Source organism: Cavia porcellus, unplaced genomic scaffold (assembly GCF_034190915.1).
Source record: "Cavia porcellus strain 051 isolate PalLab524CR breed Dunkin Hartley unplaced genomic scaffold, mCavPor4.1 scaffold_11, whole genome shotgun sequence".
Lineage (NCBI taxonomy): Eukaryota > Metazoa > Chordata > Mammalia > Rodentia > Caviidae > Cavia > Cavia porcellus.
This window is the reverse complement of record NW_026947494.1, coordinates 64036717-64051698: the sequence shown is the minus strand read 5'-3', so window position 1 is coordinate 64051698 and position 14982 is coordinate 64036717. Positions and strand designations below refer to the sequence as shown.

The 14982-nt window shown below is 41.0% G+C and overlaps 1 protein-coding gene across 1 annotated transcript in view; it reads right to left on the bottom strand.

The window, feature by feature from the left end:
- The window catches only part of Ankrd31 (ankyrin repeat domain 31), a 241722-nt gene that overhangs the window by 145309 nt on the left and 81431 nt on the right, over positions 1-14982 (bottom strand). Inside the window, exon 11 of the mRNA XM_063258367.1 lies at positions 14525-14667. Coding sequence (XP_063114437.1) covers positions 14525-14667 — 143 coding nt within the window. The remainder of the gene's footprint in view (positions 1-14524; positions 14668-14982) is intronic.

The window sequence follows — 14982 nt, the reverse complement described above, 5'->3', positions numbered from 1 at the left end:
GATCATTTCAATAGATATGGAAAAAGCACTTGACAAAAACCAACATCCATTCATGATAAAAAAATCTCTAAAAAATTGGAGTAAAAGGTCTTTATGAAGTAGACGACAAAAGCCATATATATTAAAACAACAACCACGACCATACTAAGTGGAGAAAAGCTGAAAGCTTTCTCTTCAATTTCAGGCAGCCAAGAATGTTCACTATCACCACTCTTGCTCAGTACAGTTTTTGAAATGTTATTGAGAACAATTAAACAAGAATAATAAAAGGAATATGGGTAGAAATGGAAGAAGTTAAATTATTAAAATGTGCTGATATGATCCTCTACAGAGGAGACCCAAAAAAGACTCTACCAAAAGTCTCCTAGAATTAAAAACCAAATTTGGTAGCACCGTGGGATATAAAGTCAACAGTAATAATGAATTCACCAAGAGAGAAATCAGGGAAATAATACCTTTCACAATAGCATTCAGAAAAATGATCTAACAATTAATTAGCAATTAATCTAAGTAAGGAAGTAAAAGACCTCTATAATGAAAATTATAGTACTTTGAAAAAGGAGATTAAAGAGAACATGGAATAATATTCCCTATTCTTGGATAGGCAAAAACAATATAGTAAAAATGGACATACTTCTAAAACTGTTATACGAATTTAATGCAATCTGCATCAAATACCAACACCATGCCTCACGAACGAGGGAAAACAACCCTAAAATTAATATGGGACCAGAAAATACCTAGAATAGCAAAAGCAATTTTGGCCAACAAGGGCAAGGCAGGGAGCATCACAATCCTGGACTTCAAATTGACTCAGTATCTTTCCTTTTGTTTTGCTACTCACCAATCATGAATCTGCTGAGAAACAAATCTGGAAAGCAATTATAGTCACAATAGCTTCCAAAGAAAAAGGATAGCTAGGAATGGATTTCATAAAGAAAGTGAAAGTCCTCTGTAATGAAAATTACAGAGCACTGAAAAATGAAATTAAAGACAGAAAAGGAAAGAATTTCCTTTTTCATGGATGAAAAGAACTAATGTTATGAGAAGGCTGTATTACCAAGAGAGAGTTACAGCTTCAATGCAATTCTTATTAAAAATACCAATAACATTACTTTATAATCCTAAAATTTACATAGAGGCACAAAAGGGCCCAAATAGCCAAAGAAGTCTTCTGTATAAAAGAGCATTACTGAAGGTATTATAACACCTGATTTCAAATTATATGACCTGTTATGGTAATAAAAAAATGTAGTACTGGCACAAAAGCAGGCAGATCAATAATGTCAATTCCTTTAGCACTGGGATAAATAACAAACATCCACAATTTAAAGACGTTTATTTTGGCTCACATTTTCCAGTCCTGAGTCAGCTGGCTCCAATGCAGGAATGGCATAATGGAAGGGCCTGGGAGAAGAGGTACTCACATCATAGTGGCCAGGAAGCAGAGAGACAGGAGGGAAGAGCTGGGAATGGAGAATACCCTTCCAAGTCAATACAGCCCTCACCCTGAAAACTACCTCTCCCAATCAGGCCCCATCCCCTAATAGCACACTCAGTTATTAAATTCATTAGTGAATGAATTCAATGATGAGAACAGCACCCCATGATCCAATCAGTTTTCAAAAACCCTACTTCTGAGCATGAGAATTGGGGGTGGACATCGTAGATCTAAACCATAACACACACAACAGAATGGAAGATACAGTAAGAAATACGGGGACCTATAGTCACTTGATTTTGCAAACAGGGGCCAAAAACATATACCATAGAAAAGACAGCACTGGGAAAACTGGATATCCACATGCAGAAGATTGAAACTATCTCTCATATTGCACTAAAATCAAATCAAAGACCTAGATATAAGACCTGTATCTGTAAAACTTCTACAAGAAAACATAGGGGTAATCCTGAAGCTACAGGCACAGCAAAGGCTTTCTGAATAGGACTCAATGGCACAGGAAATGACATCAAGAATCAGTAAATGAGACTACATCAAATGTAAAAGCTTCTGAACAGCAAAGAAAACGATGAAATTAAGAGAACCTAAAGAGTAAGAAAAAATCTTTACTAGTCATTTTTCTGATAGAGAATTAATATCTAGAATATGCAAAGAACTTAAAAAATCAACTCCATAAAACATTAAGCCAATAAATACACAAATGAAAAACAAATGGCCAAAAAGTATAGGGGGAAATGTTCAGTGTCTTAAGCCATTATGGAAATGCAAACCAAATCTATACTGAGATTACAGGCAAAAGAGCTATTATCAAGAACAAAAGAAACAATGAGTGCTGGTAAATATGGGCAGCAGGTGTGTGTGTGTGTGTGTTTCTACACTGTTGGTGAGCATGTAAACTAGTGCAATCACTATGGAAATCAGTATGGAGATTCTGCAAAAACTAAAAATAAAAATTCCATTTGATTTACCTATACTCTGGTATATTCCAGAAAGAATTAAAAACAGCATAGTGGTACATGTATATCCATGTTTATACTGGCACAATTCACAACAGCTCAGTTGTAGAAAGAATCTAGATATTTACCAACGGATAAGTGGATAAAGAAAATGTAGTATATATACACTATGGAATTTTATTCAGCCATAAGGAAAAAATCATGTCATTTGCAGGAAAATACATACAACTGGAGATCATGTTAAATGAAATAATCTCAGAAAGTAATTTTCTTCTACATGAGGAATCTAAAGTAAATAAAATGAGATGACAAGAAAGCAGAAAGATTTTTAAAGATGGGGAACACGCTTGGGAGGAGTAAAATGAGACAGGTAAAGGGATGAAAATCATCAAAATATGTTATGTAAGTGTGCCAAGATACCAAAACAAACTTCACTATTCTGTATTACCAATAAATACTTATTATACTATTAAATACTATTAATAAATACTATTAGATAAGTACTATTATAAATATTATTTTTAAAAAAATTAAAGAATAAGCACTATTATTTAAAAGAATTAAGGAAACCATGTATAAAGAAAGAGTGACAATGATTCATCAAATGAAGCAATAAAAGAGACAAATTACAAAAAAAGAACAAAATGGAATTATAATAACCAAGATTAAATTCATAATAGGAACTCAATAATAGGTTTGAGTTGCAGAATAGAAAATCAGGGAACTTGCAGAAATTAATAAGTATTATACCATCAGAAGAACAGAAAGACAACAGAGAGTCAGAAAAAATGTACATACACAGAATGTAAGTTTCAGAAAGAGAAGAAACAGTAAAAAGAGCAGAAAAATATTCAAGGAAATAATGGCTGAGCCAGGGATGTGGTTCACAGGTATAATCCTTGCCTAATTCATGTTAAGCCCTAGGCCTGACCCCTAGCATGGAAAAAAAGAAAGGGTGAAAAGAGGAAAGAAAAGAGAAAAGACATTTCACCTGGAAAAGCTCTTTTTTAAAAACTATGACTGGTTCTGTCAGGCTGTGTCTTTGCAGGAGTGCATGGGAAGGAAAACAGATTAGGAGGTGGGAGCCCTCTAGGTGTACTAGACATGTGGGTCATAATGTAGGAGTATGGGGATGTGAAACAGGATGTGCTGAGAGTCTCTGGCTCCTGGTCTCAGAGCTTGGCAGCAGACACAGTTTACCTCACTTTCAGGAGTATAATTCATTTCTCTTGATCTCTGGAACCATGCAGGTATGGGGAGAGTAGTGCTATGATGGGACCTCGGGGTCTTCTACTCTCATTCAGGTTATCAGTGTACTGCAAGGCCTGGTGTGCCTTCATTTCCAAGAGTTGTTAAGTCTTTGGCAGAAGAAAACCCAGACATACAGCGACTTTCAGGAGTACATCTCATTTCTCTTGATCTTTGGAACCATGCAGGTATGGGGAAAGGAGTGCTATGATGGGACCTCAGGGTCTCCTACTCTCATTCAGGTATCAGTGTACTGCAAGGCCTGGTTGTGCCTTCATTTCCAAGAGTTGTTGAGTCTTTGGCAGAAGAAAAACCAGACATACAGCGTGGGATGTCACTGTCCCCAGGTGATTGGTATGAAAGTGGGACCTTGCTCTGGCTCTAATGTAGATAGCCCCTAGTTAGGGGTTATGGGACTATTCCCCTCCACTCAGAATCTGAGCAACACCCCATTGCCACCTCCTGAGTCAGCACCCTGTCAATCACTTTGTCAATTATGCTCTAAAAGACCGAACAGAAGGGCCCTAGGCCCAGCACATATTTCAAACCCTGAAGCCCATTTGGCACTGGCACCATTTTTCTTCCTCATAAATAACTTCTTCCTTTCCTCTGGTATGAGCCTGCTGGTTGAGCACATGTTCACCCTTTAAACTTTATTAAACGTAATTGCAGCTTCTGTACCACTGTGTGCAATGTTCAATTTTTTTGGTCACATACAAGAATCTAGAAACTCATCTGGACCTGCACCATCAATATCATCTCCACAGATTGGAATGGGTTGAGACTGGGCCACAGTGGGATTAAATAAAAGTTTTAACACTATGGGTAGCTGGCGGTTCTGGGTTCAGGCTCAGAACTCGATCTAGAACTTGGCCTAAGCATCAAGGCATCTATCTCAATTGCAGTGTGCTCATCAAAACCTCACGACAACGTGTATCTCTACTTATTTTTAGAAATTATGAGAATAATTTTGAGTTTTTTTCTAAAATGGAAGGAAAAGTTCCCAAGGTGATTGGAATAAACCCACCTGGTATTTCCCTATTGATGTTAAAAAAGAATGGAACTTTTTCCAACTCATGGTGCACCCAAAAATGTGACAGTTTTATTTTCTACAATGCCTAGCTGCTCTCTGAAACTGCTTATTCTTCCTTTCCAATCAAAAATCAATTCTTACTGCTATGATTTACAATATATATTCCCATTATCAAAAGGCAAGAAGACAATATAATGGAATACGCAAAATTTTGTATAAAAAAAGAAATAAAAATCTAACACCTTTCTAAATAACTTTAACATCTCTATATCACAGTTTCATAGCAACTCCTGGTCTTTTGTACTATTGTCTACATGAAGCACATCTGGTAACCAGTTGTGAAGTTCTCTTGTTTGTACTATCTAAATGCTTATTGGGTTGAAGCTTTGGTGTATACTTGGTGAGCTATGCCATTGACACAGACTGGACCCATCTGTACCTTTCTACAACATCAGAAACTGTAATAATAAATTCAAAGACTGCATCAGTTTTGTCAACCTCAGCTTGATGAGCACCCCAGATTTCATCTGATAGTCAATGAGCTTAGCAATCATAGGTTCTTTTATTCCAGGCTTTCGGCACTCAAGTCATCTATCACATTTCACATAACATGTAAGTTACACAAGGACTAAGGAAAGGTTAAAGCCAAGATCCACAGAGGCAGAAGCAAAGGAAGAGGGGGCTGGGGATTTAGCTCAGCGGCATAAGCGCCTGCCTTTCAAGCAAGCAGTCGTGAGTTCGATCCCCGGTACCGATAAAAAAAGGAAAAAGACCAAAAAAAAAAAAAAAAAAGAAGAAGCAAAGGAAGAGAGTTTACAAAGAAAAAAGTAACAAGTAAGCCAATCCTCCGGGGAAGGCAGAGGGAGGAGGAGGAAGAAGGAGGGAACCACCTATAAGGTGGTTTTTATGTTTTTTGAATTTAATTCAAAAAAATTATTTTTGCCAAAAAATAAAGATAGGAAAGGAGAGGAAAGGGAAAGGAAAGGGAAAGGGAAAGGGAAAGGGAAAGGGAAAGGGAAGGGAGGGGAAGGGAGGGGAAGGGAAGGGAGGGAAGGGAGGGGAGGGGACGGAACTCACCATAGATGGCCAGGTAAGATTACAGACCAGGCAGGACCTTGTTCGGTGAGGAAAACAAAATTTTAGGAAATTGAAATTTAAGACCAAATATTGTGCACAAAACAACTGTCTCAGTCCATTTTTGTTATCTTGCTTGCACTGCCCAGTGCTGGAATCTTGCTTCTATAGCCCACCTCAAACCTCTGTATTTAACCATGCCCTTTCTGCCTCTGTGAGTCTGCCTGCGCATTCCTGCCTAAAATCTCTGCATAAAACAGCCCAACTAAGGCTCAGTGCTCAGACTTTGGGGTATGCTGCTCCCTCTGAGCCTACTGACGTTAAGTTTGGTTCCCTCTGCCTTTTGAGTGCCACCTAAAACCTCTGGAACATTCTGGTTTCCTACTGGGAAGCCAACTGTGCTGGCTTTGTGCATCACTGGCTCAGAGTTCTGAGAGGGAAAGCTGCCAGACACCTTCCCCAAGAGAATGAGATGGTGTACTTTCTACCTCCTTGGTGGGACCTTTCACCAAGAAAGGATGGTTGACAGGCATTCCAACCTCCTCCTGACCAGAACTGGTAGAGAGGTAGACTGGTTCTCCTGGGGATGGTCTGATTAAGGTTAACGCTGCGGGGTCTGCCCCAAGTCAGGCCTGTCTGGGAAAGGGAGACCGATCACCTCTGAAAGTCTCAGTCCAGAGACTTCAGGCAGGGATCTCCAAGAAGAGGAATGTTATTAACCTCTGAAAGATTGTGTAAGTGAGTGTGGAGATATTTGTGGCTCCATGGCACAAACTACAGAGTCTGAGTGGGCTCTAACCTGTGTTTCTGTGGTAATGCCATACAGCATAACTGATTTATCCCCCACAATAGGGAACTGAACAGGCCTGGGTTTACAGGGGTACTCCTTAGACATGATGTGCCTAAGTTCCCATGAAGCAGACACATGATTGGTTTCCTTTGGGGACTCCTTTCTTTGTCTGTTGGAACATCGTGCATGGGGGAACACTTCAAGAATTGGGGATCATGCAGTCCAAGTAAGTGTCCTAGACTGCATAATAAAAAATTTCAGGAAGGGATTTGGTGGTGAATATGGTGTTGTTAAAACTTGCCGAATTGTGGACCCTTTGTGAGGCTGACTGACCTTGTTCTGAGTCTGGGTGGTCTCCCAAAGGGACCCTGGATGTCTAGTTTGGACACTAGTCATAGGAAGTCCAGGCCATCCAAACCATTTCCCATATATTGACTCTGACTAGAGATTGCTCAGAGCCTCCCAGTCTGATTTTGCATGAATAGCAAGGGATACGGTAGAGTTTTCATTGCCCAGGACCTGAACTAAATCTTGAAGAGTCAAAAGAAGCCAATTCACCAAGGTACATCTGAAGAAGAATCCCAGCTGCCACTATATTTTCTCAGACTACCATCTGTGCTTTTACCACCAACCCTCCCAGACAGCCTACCCCTGTCAGACCTCCCACCTCATCCAAATCTCCCTGACCCTAACACTGCCACCACTGATGCTGAAGAATCAGACCACATAGATGAGCTCCTTGGCAGATGGCTACGTTCAGCACAGCCACCAACCCTGCAGATGTTTTTGTGAGGTCTGGCAACCTGCACAGATGAGAGACAATAAAACTGAGCAGACTGGTCAAGTCGTACTCTATTATCAATCCTTCAGCACCACAGACTTTCTGAACTGCAAGCACCACACACTGACCTACTCAAAGAAGCCCCAAGTCCTCATCAACCTCATGGAATCAGTTTTTAGACCCATTAGCATACCTGGGTCAATTGTCAGCAGCTACTTCTCATGCTCTTTAATACTGAGGAAAGACAACCATGATATTAGATCCTGAAGATTGGCAAAGAAAGTGGCCCTCGACAACAAACCAAGATATGACTGCAACTTATGGGGAAAAAGTTTCCTTCTAGGATACAGGAGACAATCCTCAGGGAAATCCAAGAGGGGCAAAGAAGCCCACCAATATGTCAAAGGTCGTTTCCATAATATAGAAATCAGAGGAGTTTCCTGGGGACTTTTATGAGGGGCTCTGCGAGGTGTTCCATATCTTCATCCTTCTGAACTTGAAGGTCTTGAGAAGCAATGAATGGTGAATGCCACTTTCAGGGCCAAAAAGGCTTTTGATATTCACAGAAAACTCTAGAAGCTTGAGGGCCTCAATGGAATGAATGCCAATCACTCCTGGAGGTAGCCAACAAGGTCTCTATCAATCAGGACTGAGAAGCTCAGAGAGAGGATGATAAACATTTATAACAGAAGATTCCCTTCTTGCTGCTAAGGTGGAAAGATCACATCCTACCCAGAGATCAGGGCTACCACTTCATGGGGAAAAACCAAAAAACCATTGATTGCATTCAGATCAATACACACACTGCAAGGTCAGTGAATACAGAAAAAATGAATGCTCAAAGCCCAAGAATGCCCCTGTTGCCAAAGGGATCCCCCATGAGAAGAGTAACAGAGTCTGAGGTCAAGAACCTAATTAGATTGGAGAAACTGAGTCTGAATAAGGGAGACTGGGCTCCCTAGATTTAGGTATGTGGGAGATCACAGTGACGATTTACACTGGGGACCATTCAGTGATTTTCACAGTGATCTCAAGGACAGAAGATTCAATACTACCCTTCACAAAGAGAGAGACTACAATCAGAGGGGACTCAGGTAGCTCACCTGTTTTGTCAATCACAAACCTGGCAGTTAGGGGTAGATGAAATAATCCATGAATTCCTATATCCTCCTGAGTGCCCCATTCCTCTCCTGGGAAGAGACTTACTAACTAAAATTGGAGCCCAGACAACCTGCACACCTAGGAGATTTGTCAGGAAAACTTGATCTTGTCTGTGATGGTCCCCAGGAAAGAAGGATGGAAATTATAAAATGCCAACAGAGAGGAACTAAACCCCCACTTTTACTGGAAGCTTACCCAGGCATATGGGGTGATCTCCACCAGGACTGGATAAAAGTGGAGCTCTGATCCTGGCACAGCTCAAAACTGGGACAACTCCTGCCAGACTGAGACAATATGCCATACCCAGGGAAACACAAATCAGACTCTAGGAATACATCAGTTGATTAAAGGAGGTGGGTATCCTAATAGAGTGTCAGTCCCCTTTGAATATCCTTCTGCTACCAGTAAAACCCCAATAGAAATGGTTACTGGCAAGTATAGAACCTCTGGGGAGTCAACAATACCACCATCACCCCATACCCTGTCATCCCAAACTCCTACATGCTGCTGAGCCCACTTCCACTTGGGACAACCTGGTTCACCTATTTAGATCTCAAAAATGCTTTCTCCTGCTTGTACCTGGTCCCACAGTCAGCCCCCATTCACCTTTTAGTGGGAAGACCCCAATACAGGACAAAAGACTCAGCTGACTTGTACAAGGCTCCCCAAGGGAATCAATGAGTCCCCCTACACCCCCTGGTTGCCTTCCCAGAGACAAGCTGAACTGTTCTGCTCCAATATGTAGATGACCTCTGCTAGCAAGTTACAAGAGACAAGACTGCTGGGAAGGGACATGAACAACAGCTCCTCAATGCAGGACAGAAAGTGTTCTGTAAAGGCAGATATGGCTCTCCTCTGTCTGATACCTAGGATTTATCGTAACAAAAAGCTGCTGTTCTCTGGGACCAGAAAGAAAATAGTGTCATCTGCTCTAACCCAAGGCCTACCAATAAGAAAAAAGCAGGGAATTCTTGGCAGCAGCTGGGCTCTGTAGTACATGGATAATAGGATTCTCTGAAAAGGTTAAGCCACTGTATTCAGTTCTCAAATACAAGGACCAACAAGAGGAAGCCTTCAAAGAGGGCAAACTATGTGCTTGTGCCCTGTGCTAGAGCTACTAGACATAAGCCAAGATTCACCCACTTTGTCTGTGAAAAAAATCATGTAGCATTCAGGATCTTAACTCAAATGGTTGTACCCTGGCAGAGGCCACTGACATACATGTCCAACCATTTGAATGCCGTTGCCATGGGGCAGCCCCCTTGTCTCTGTGTTCTAGCAGCCATGGTTGTCCTTATTTAATAAAGACGAGTTAACCATGGGACAAGCCATTCAGGTCAAGGTTCCTCATTCTGTCATGCCTGATGAATAGCCAAGGACATAAACGAGTCTCAAATTCCAGAATGACTCCATACTAAGGGCTACTTTGTAAGAACCCTCCAGTCACCTTGGAAACCATTAAGACCCTGAATCTAGTCACCTTTCTGCTGACTGAGGGATACCCTAACCATGACTGTCAGGAAGTCACTGATGAAATGTCCAGTTGGCCCAATTTTATTCATACCATGACTGTCAGGAAGTCACTGATGAAATGTCCAGTTGGCCCAATTTTATTCATATTCCGGAGCCCAGACCAGAAGCCACCCTGTTCATATACTGCAGGAGCTTCATCCAAGATGGAGAACATCTGGCCAGGTATGCAATCACTACCACTGATCACGTCACTGAAACTAGCCCCCTCTCAAAGGGATGGTCAGCACAACGGGCTGAACTCTGGGTTCTCATTCAGCCCTCTGATGGGTAAAAGGAAAGACTGTTAACATCTACCCTGACTCCAAGTATACCTTTGCCACAATTGACATCTGCAGGGCCACAAACAAAGAGAAGACTACTGACTGCTGGCATAAAAAAGATAAAAAACAAGGATGGGATACTCCAATTCCTGGAGGCCATCTGGGAACTGAAGATGGTGGCCACCATGTACGAAGGAGATATCTAAAAGGACAAGATCCTATTACTAGAAAGAATTGGTTGGTAGATTGGTCAGCACAGAAAAACAAAACAGCCCTAAACTAAGAGACTCCTAAAATGTTCATTGCTTCTGTCCAGCCTAGAGAGCCAATAGATTTCCCATAGGAAGATCAATGGGCCTGGGAGGAAAGGAGCACATAAAACTCTAGGAGGATGGTGATGTCGACCTGATCAGAAACCCTATGTACTCCAGAAGATGGCTTTCTCGTTGGCCCAACAATATCATGAACTCACTGATCTAGGAAAGATAGCTTTAGAGACTTTGTGGGGCCAGTACTTCTACATTCGCTGGCTGGGAATGTTGCCACCATAAGTAACTGATGCCACACCTGTGCCCCAAACAATCCCTCCAACAGCCAACGTCCATGTTAGGGATATAACACACCAGGACTTCCCTTTTTAAAGACTTAGAGGTAAACCCATGCCGTGGCTACAAATATCTACTAGACCTTACCCATATTATATGCAGTCATGCTAGGTAGAAGCCATATCCACATGGACAAGCATAAGAAGCCCAAGAAGTGGCCAAGGTCTTATGGAAAATCATTCCCTGGTATGGGTTTACCCTCACTATCGGAAATGACAACGAACCAGCCATCATACCAGAAATAATACATTCAGGTGAATTTGCTGAAGATTAAACAGAATCTCCATACAGCTCATAGACCTGAGAGTCAGGGAAAGTACAGTGCATGAACCATATCCTAAAAAGCACTCCTGCCAAGTTCTGTTAAGAAACCTACCTGCCCTGGGTTAACATGCTATCCCTGGCCCTACTATGGACCTGATGTATACCAGGACCATCTGGCTACTCCCCCTACGAAATCCTGCTCAGAAGACCCCCTTCCATAATTAGATCCTCCAAAGGAGATGTCAGGCAGCTAGGTTAATCAAATCTGACTACTGAATTATAGGCCCTAGAGAAAGTGTTCTCCTATAACAAGTTTGTCTCCAAGAGAATTCAAATGACTCAGGCAGCCCTGCATACTCATTCCTGCCAGGGGGTTCAGTATGGGTTAAAGAATAGAAAAAGGAAACCCTTCAGCCTCTGTGGACCGGCCTTAACACTGTTGTGCTTGTCAACCTGGCTATTGTTAAAGTTGCAAGTACACCACATGAGACTGTAAAAGGCTTACCCCAAGACGTCCCAGCCACCTGGACTGCTCACTCCAACCTGCAAGACACCCTCGAAACTCAACTCTAGCAGCAACTGCTGGGACACAATGCAACCCTAAGGACACTGCTATGAGACAACTTCCCTGCTGTATTCACACTGGAAGCTGACTAGTCTGAGAAGCCTGAGAACATCCTTCAGGGAGGCTATCTCCAATTGTAATCCACTGTCATCCCTAGTTCTTAGCAACCCTTGGGTCTATAACATTGTTCTTGGCTATAGACCTGGCTGAGGTCACCCTGGTCAATTGGACACAAAGTGAAAGTTGTCTGCTGGCCTAACCTCCTTCTTGTGGGTAGGGTGTTTTAACTGATATCATCTGTTTCTGCCCAGCCATCCACTGATACCTCCTCTCCCCCAGACTACTTTCACTTAAAGTCTTAGTCCAACTGGCCATAGAAAGTGGCCCTGGATTTGCTGGGCAGTAATGACATCCTAATCTGTGCCTGTCGTATGCCCTAATTCCTACAATCTCCCAATAACCATGGGTGGATGCCACGGTTCCGGTGGATACTGGGTTTCACTCCTACATCTACACGGCAGCTAACTGCTGCCATAAAGCTACTCCGTGCCAATATACTGGTGAGCATAGTCCAAGGATACACACTTCTGGTTTAGCTATATCACAGGCCTAAGATCACCCCTTCCCCCTGAGGGAAGACTGCTATTATATAAATCAGTCAAGGGTGATCACCACCAAAGTCAGGGAATTAGAAAACAAGATCTAGTGGAAAAGGGAAGAACTAAAAAAGGGTAGAGTTGGATCCTAGGCCAATGGAAATCATGGCCCCTGCCCCTACTAGGGCTACTGCTGACCATCCTGTTACGCATGACAATAGGGTCATGTCTCCTGAACTCCCTAATGAGATTCACAGAGACCATGACACTAGGAGGGCCACTGCCCAGATCAGGGCACCCCGCCCATATAGTCCCCTGGGAGATGGTAATGCTCTATAGAACTGTGTATAGGGTTCGAAGGGGGAAATGATGAAACTAAACTTTGGGAAACTGAAACTTAAGACCAAAATAGATAGCTTGCATAGAGTAACTGTCTTATTCTACTTCTGTTACCTTGCTTCTATTCCCATGTTAGTATCTTGTTGTACAGCCTACCTTAAACTCCATATGCTTAACTACACCTTCTTCTGCCTCTGTAACTCAGATTGAGCATTCCTGCCTAAAACTTCTGTTTAAGACAGCATAAATAAAGGCTCGAGGGTCAGACTGTGGAGTATGCAGCTCCTGTGGGCCTGCCAGAAAAACAAAGTTTGGTTCCCTCTACTTCTTTAAGGGCCACTCGATTTCTTCACCTCTAGTAAATGTAAAACTGCTGTAACATGTTGAAAGCATACAGTTAGTCCAAAGCCCAGGTTCCCTTAGAATTCATTCCTTGATTTTGGGGGACATGCACTCAGCATACTGGACATCTAGCAAGTTGGAAATTATAATATTTCCACTATATTACTGGATTATTTGGAGGTCCTATATCTATATCGAAGCTAGCACAGAAGACAAGAGACACCAAGACCAGAAGGAGGCAACTTTGAAGAATGCCAGGCCTCCAGGTGCAACACACCCTATGCAGACACAGATGCCTGCAGGTAGGAAAAAGACAGGATAAAGGCCTCACTGAGATTTATTAAGATCTACAAGGAAACTTATTAAAAGCAGTTTCTGCTTTCACAGGTAGACTCTGCTGTTAAGAAATTAGAAAGACAGAGGAAGGAGAGAAAAACTAGACTGAAAGAGGCTCCAGCTAACAAAATTACCGTAAGAATTCACCAAAAAAAGAGTGAGAAAAATGAAAGACCAGGAAACCAGCCCCCCTCAACCACCTGATAAAATGAAACGATCGTTAACAGTCAGCAACCTAATGACTTTTAATACATAAGATGCACACATGCACATGTGTACACATACACACACACACCCCATGCACCCAATACACCCATACATACCCACATATACATATATATATATATATGTTCTCATTTTAACATCAATATTATACCAGATATACACATGTACACATGTTCCCTTTACTTAAGTATTAAATAATCTACTTTCCTTACAGATTAAAATATCCTTCGGAGACATAATGAACACATGTAATTTTGAATGTTGCTGGAGTCTAATTCAAATAAACACTTGCTATACAACACTGGGAATTTTGAATAGGATATTAAGAAACTTGATTGTTATTATTTTGCTTCTTAAAAATAAAAAAATTTTTAAATAACTCCAAGAGGCTATGAACCTCCTATTTGACCAAACATCACTGGGTAACACTATAAAAAGAAAATATTCTTCTAAATCCTATAAAGCAGGCTGGGGATTTAGCTCAGCGGCATAAGTACCTATCTGGCAAGTGCAAAGTTGTAAGTTCAATTCCCAGTACAAATAATAATAGTAATAGTAATAAAGCCTATAAAGCTCCATATGAACATAGTATAGTTATTAAAAAATAGTATGTGAAGTGGCAGGTATTAGCCAGGCACTGTAGTATGTACACGTGGTCCAAACTAATTGGGAGGCTGAAGCAGGAATATTCTTTGAGCCGAGGAGTTTAAAATTAGTCTGGGCAACAGAACCATACTCCATCTCAAAAAAAAATGTTAATAAAGAAAATATAAAACAACATCACCCATATTAGGTACAACATGACAAACCTCTTACCCAGTAAAATTTTATTTTAAATTCTTCCTGAGTATTAACAGAATGAACTGAAAAATGTTATTCTACTGTATAATCCTAGAGTCATTCATTATTTACAGAACGTAGCATTTTCCCCATAAACAAATGCATTTATAATACCTTATAATGTCCATTTATCACAGCATCGTGCAGGGGTGTGATCTGGTACATTCCTTTGAAATTTACATCTGCTCCTCCTTTTAATAGTTCTTTTGCTGTCCGATAAAATCCCCCAGCACTAGCTTCATGAAGTGCAGTCCAACCTATACAGAAAAGTTAATGATATTTGTTTATATTTGGCATCTTTAACACTGTTTTGTAGTATCCTTTAAAAAGTTTAATTCTAGAAAGTTTCCCTACAAATTTTTAGTTATTATACCACAATGAATACACTCTGTATAATTTGGTAGATTCTATAAATCTGAGCAATACATCAAATTCCTAACTTTGAACTTCATTACAAAAAATATAAAAAGAAGTCTAATATTTAAAGTGTTTTTATTCCTCCATATAAAAAGCTGTGTAGGTCAATTTTTAGCTAATAAAGCATACGGGCTACAGGCTACTTTTACACATAA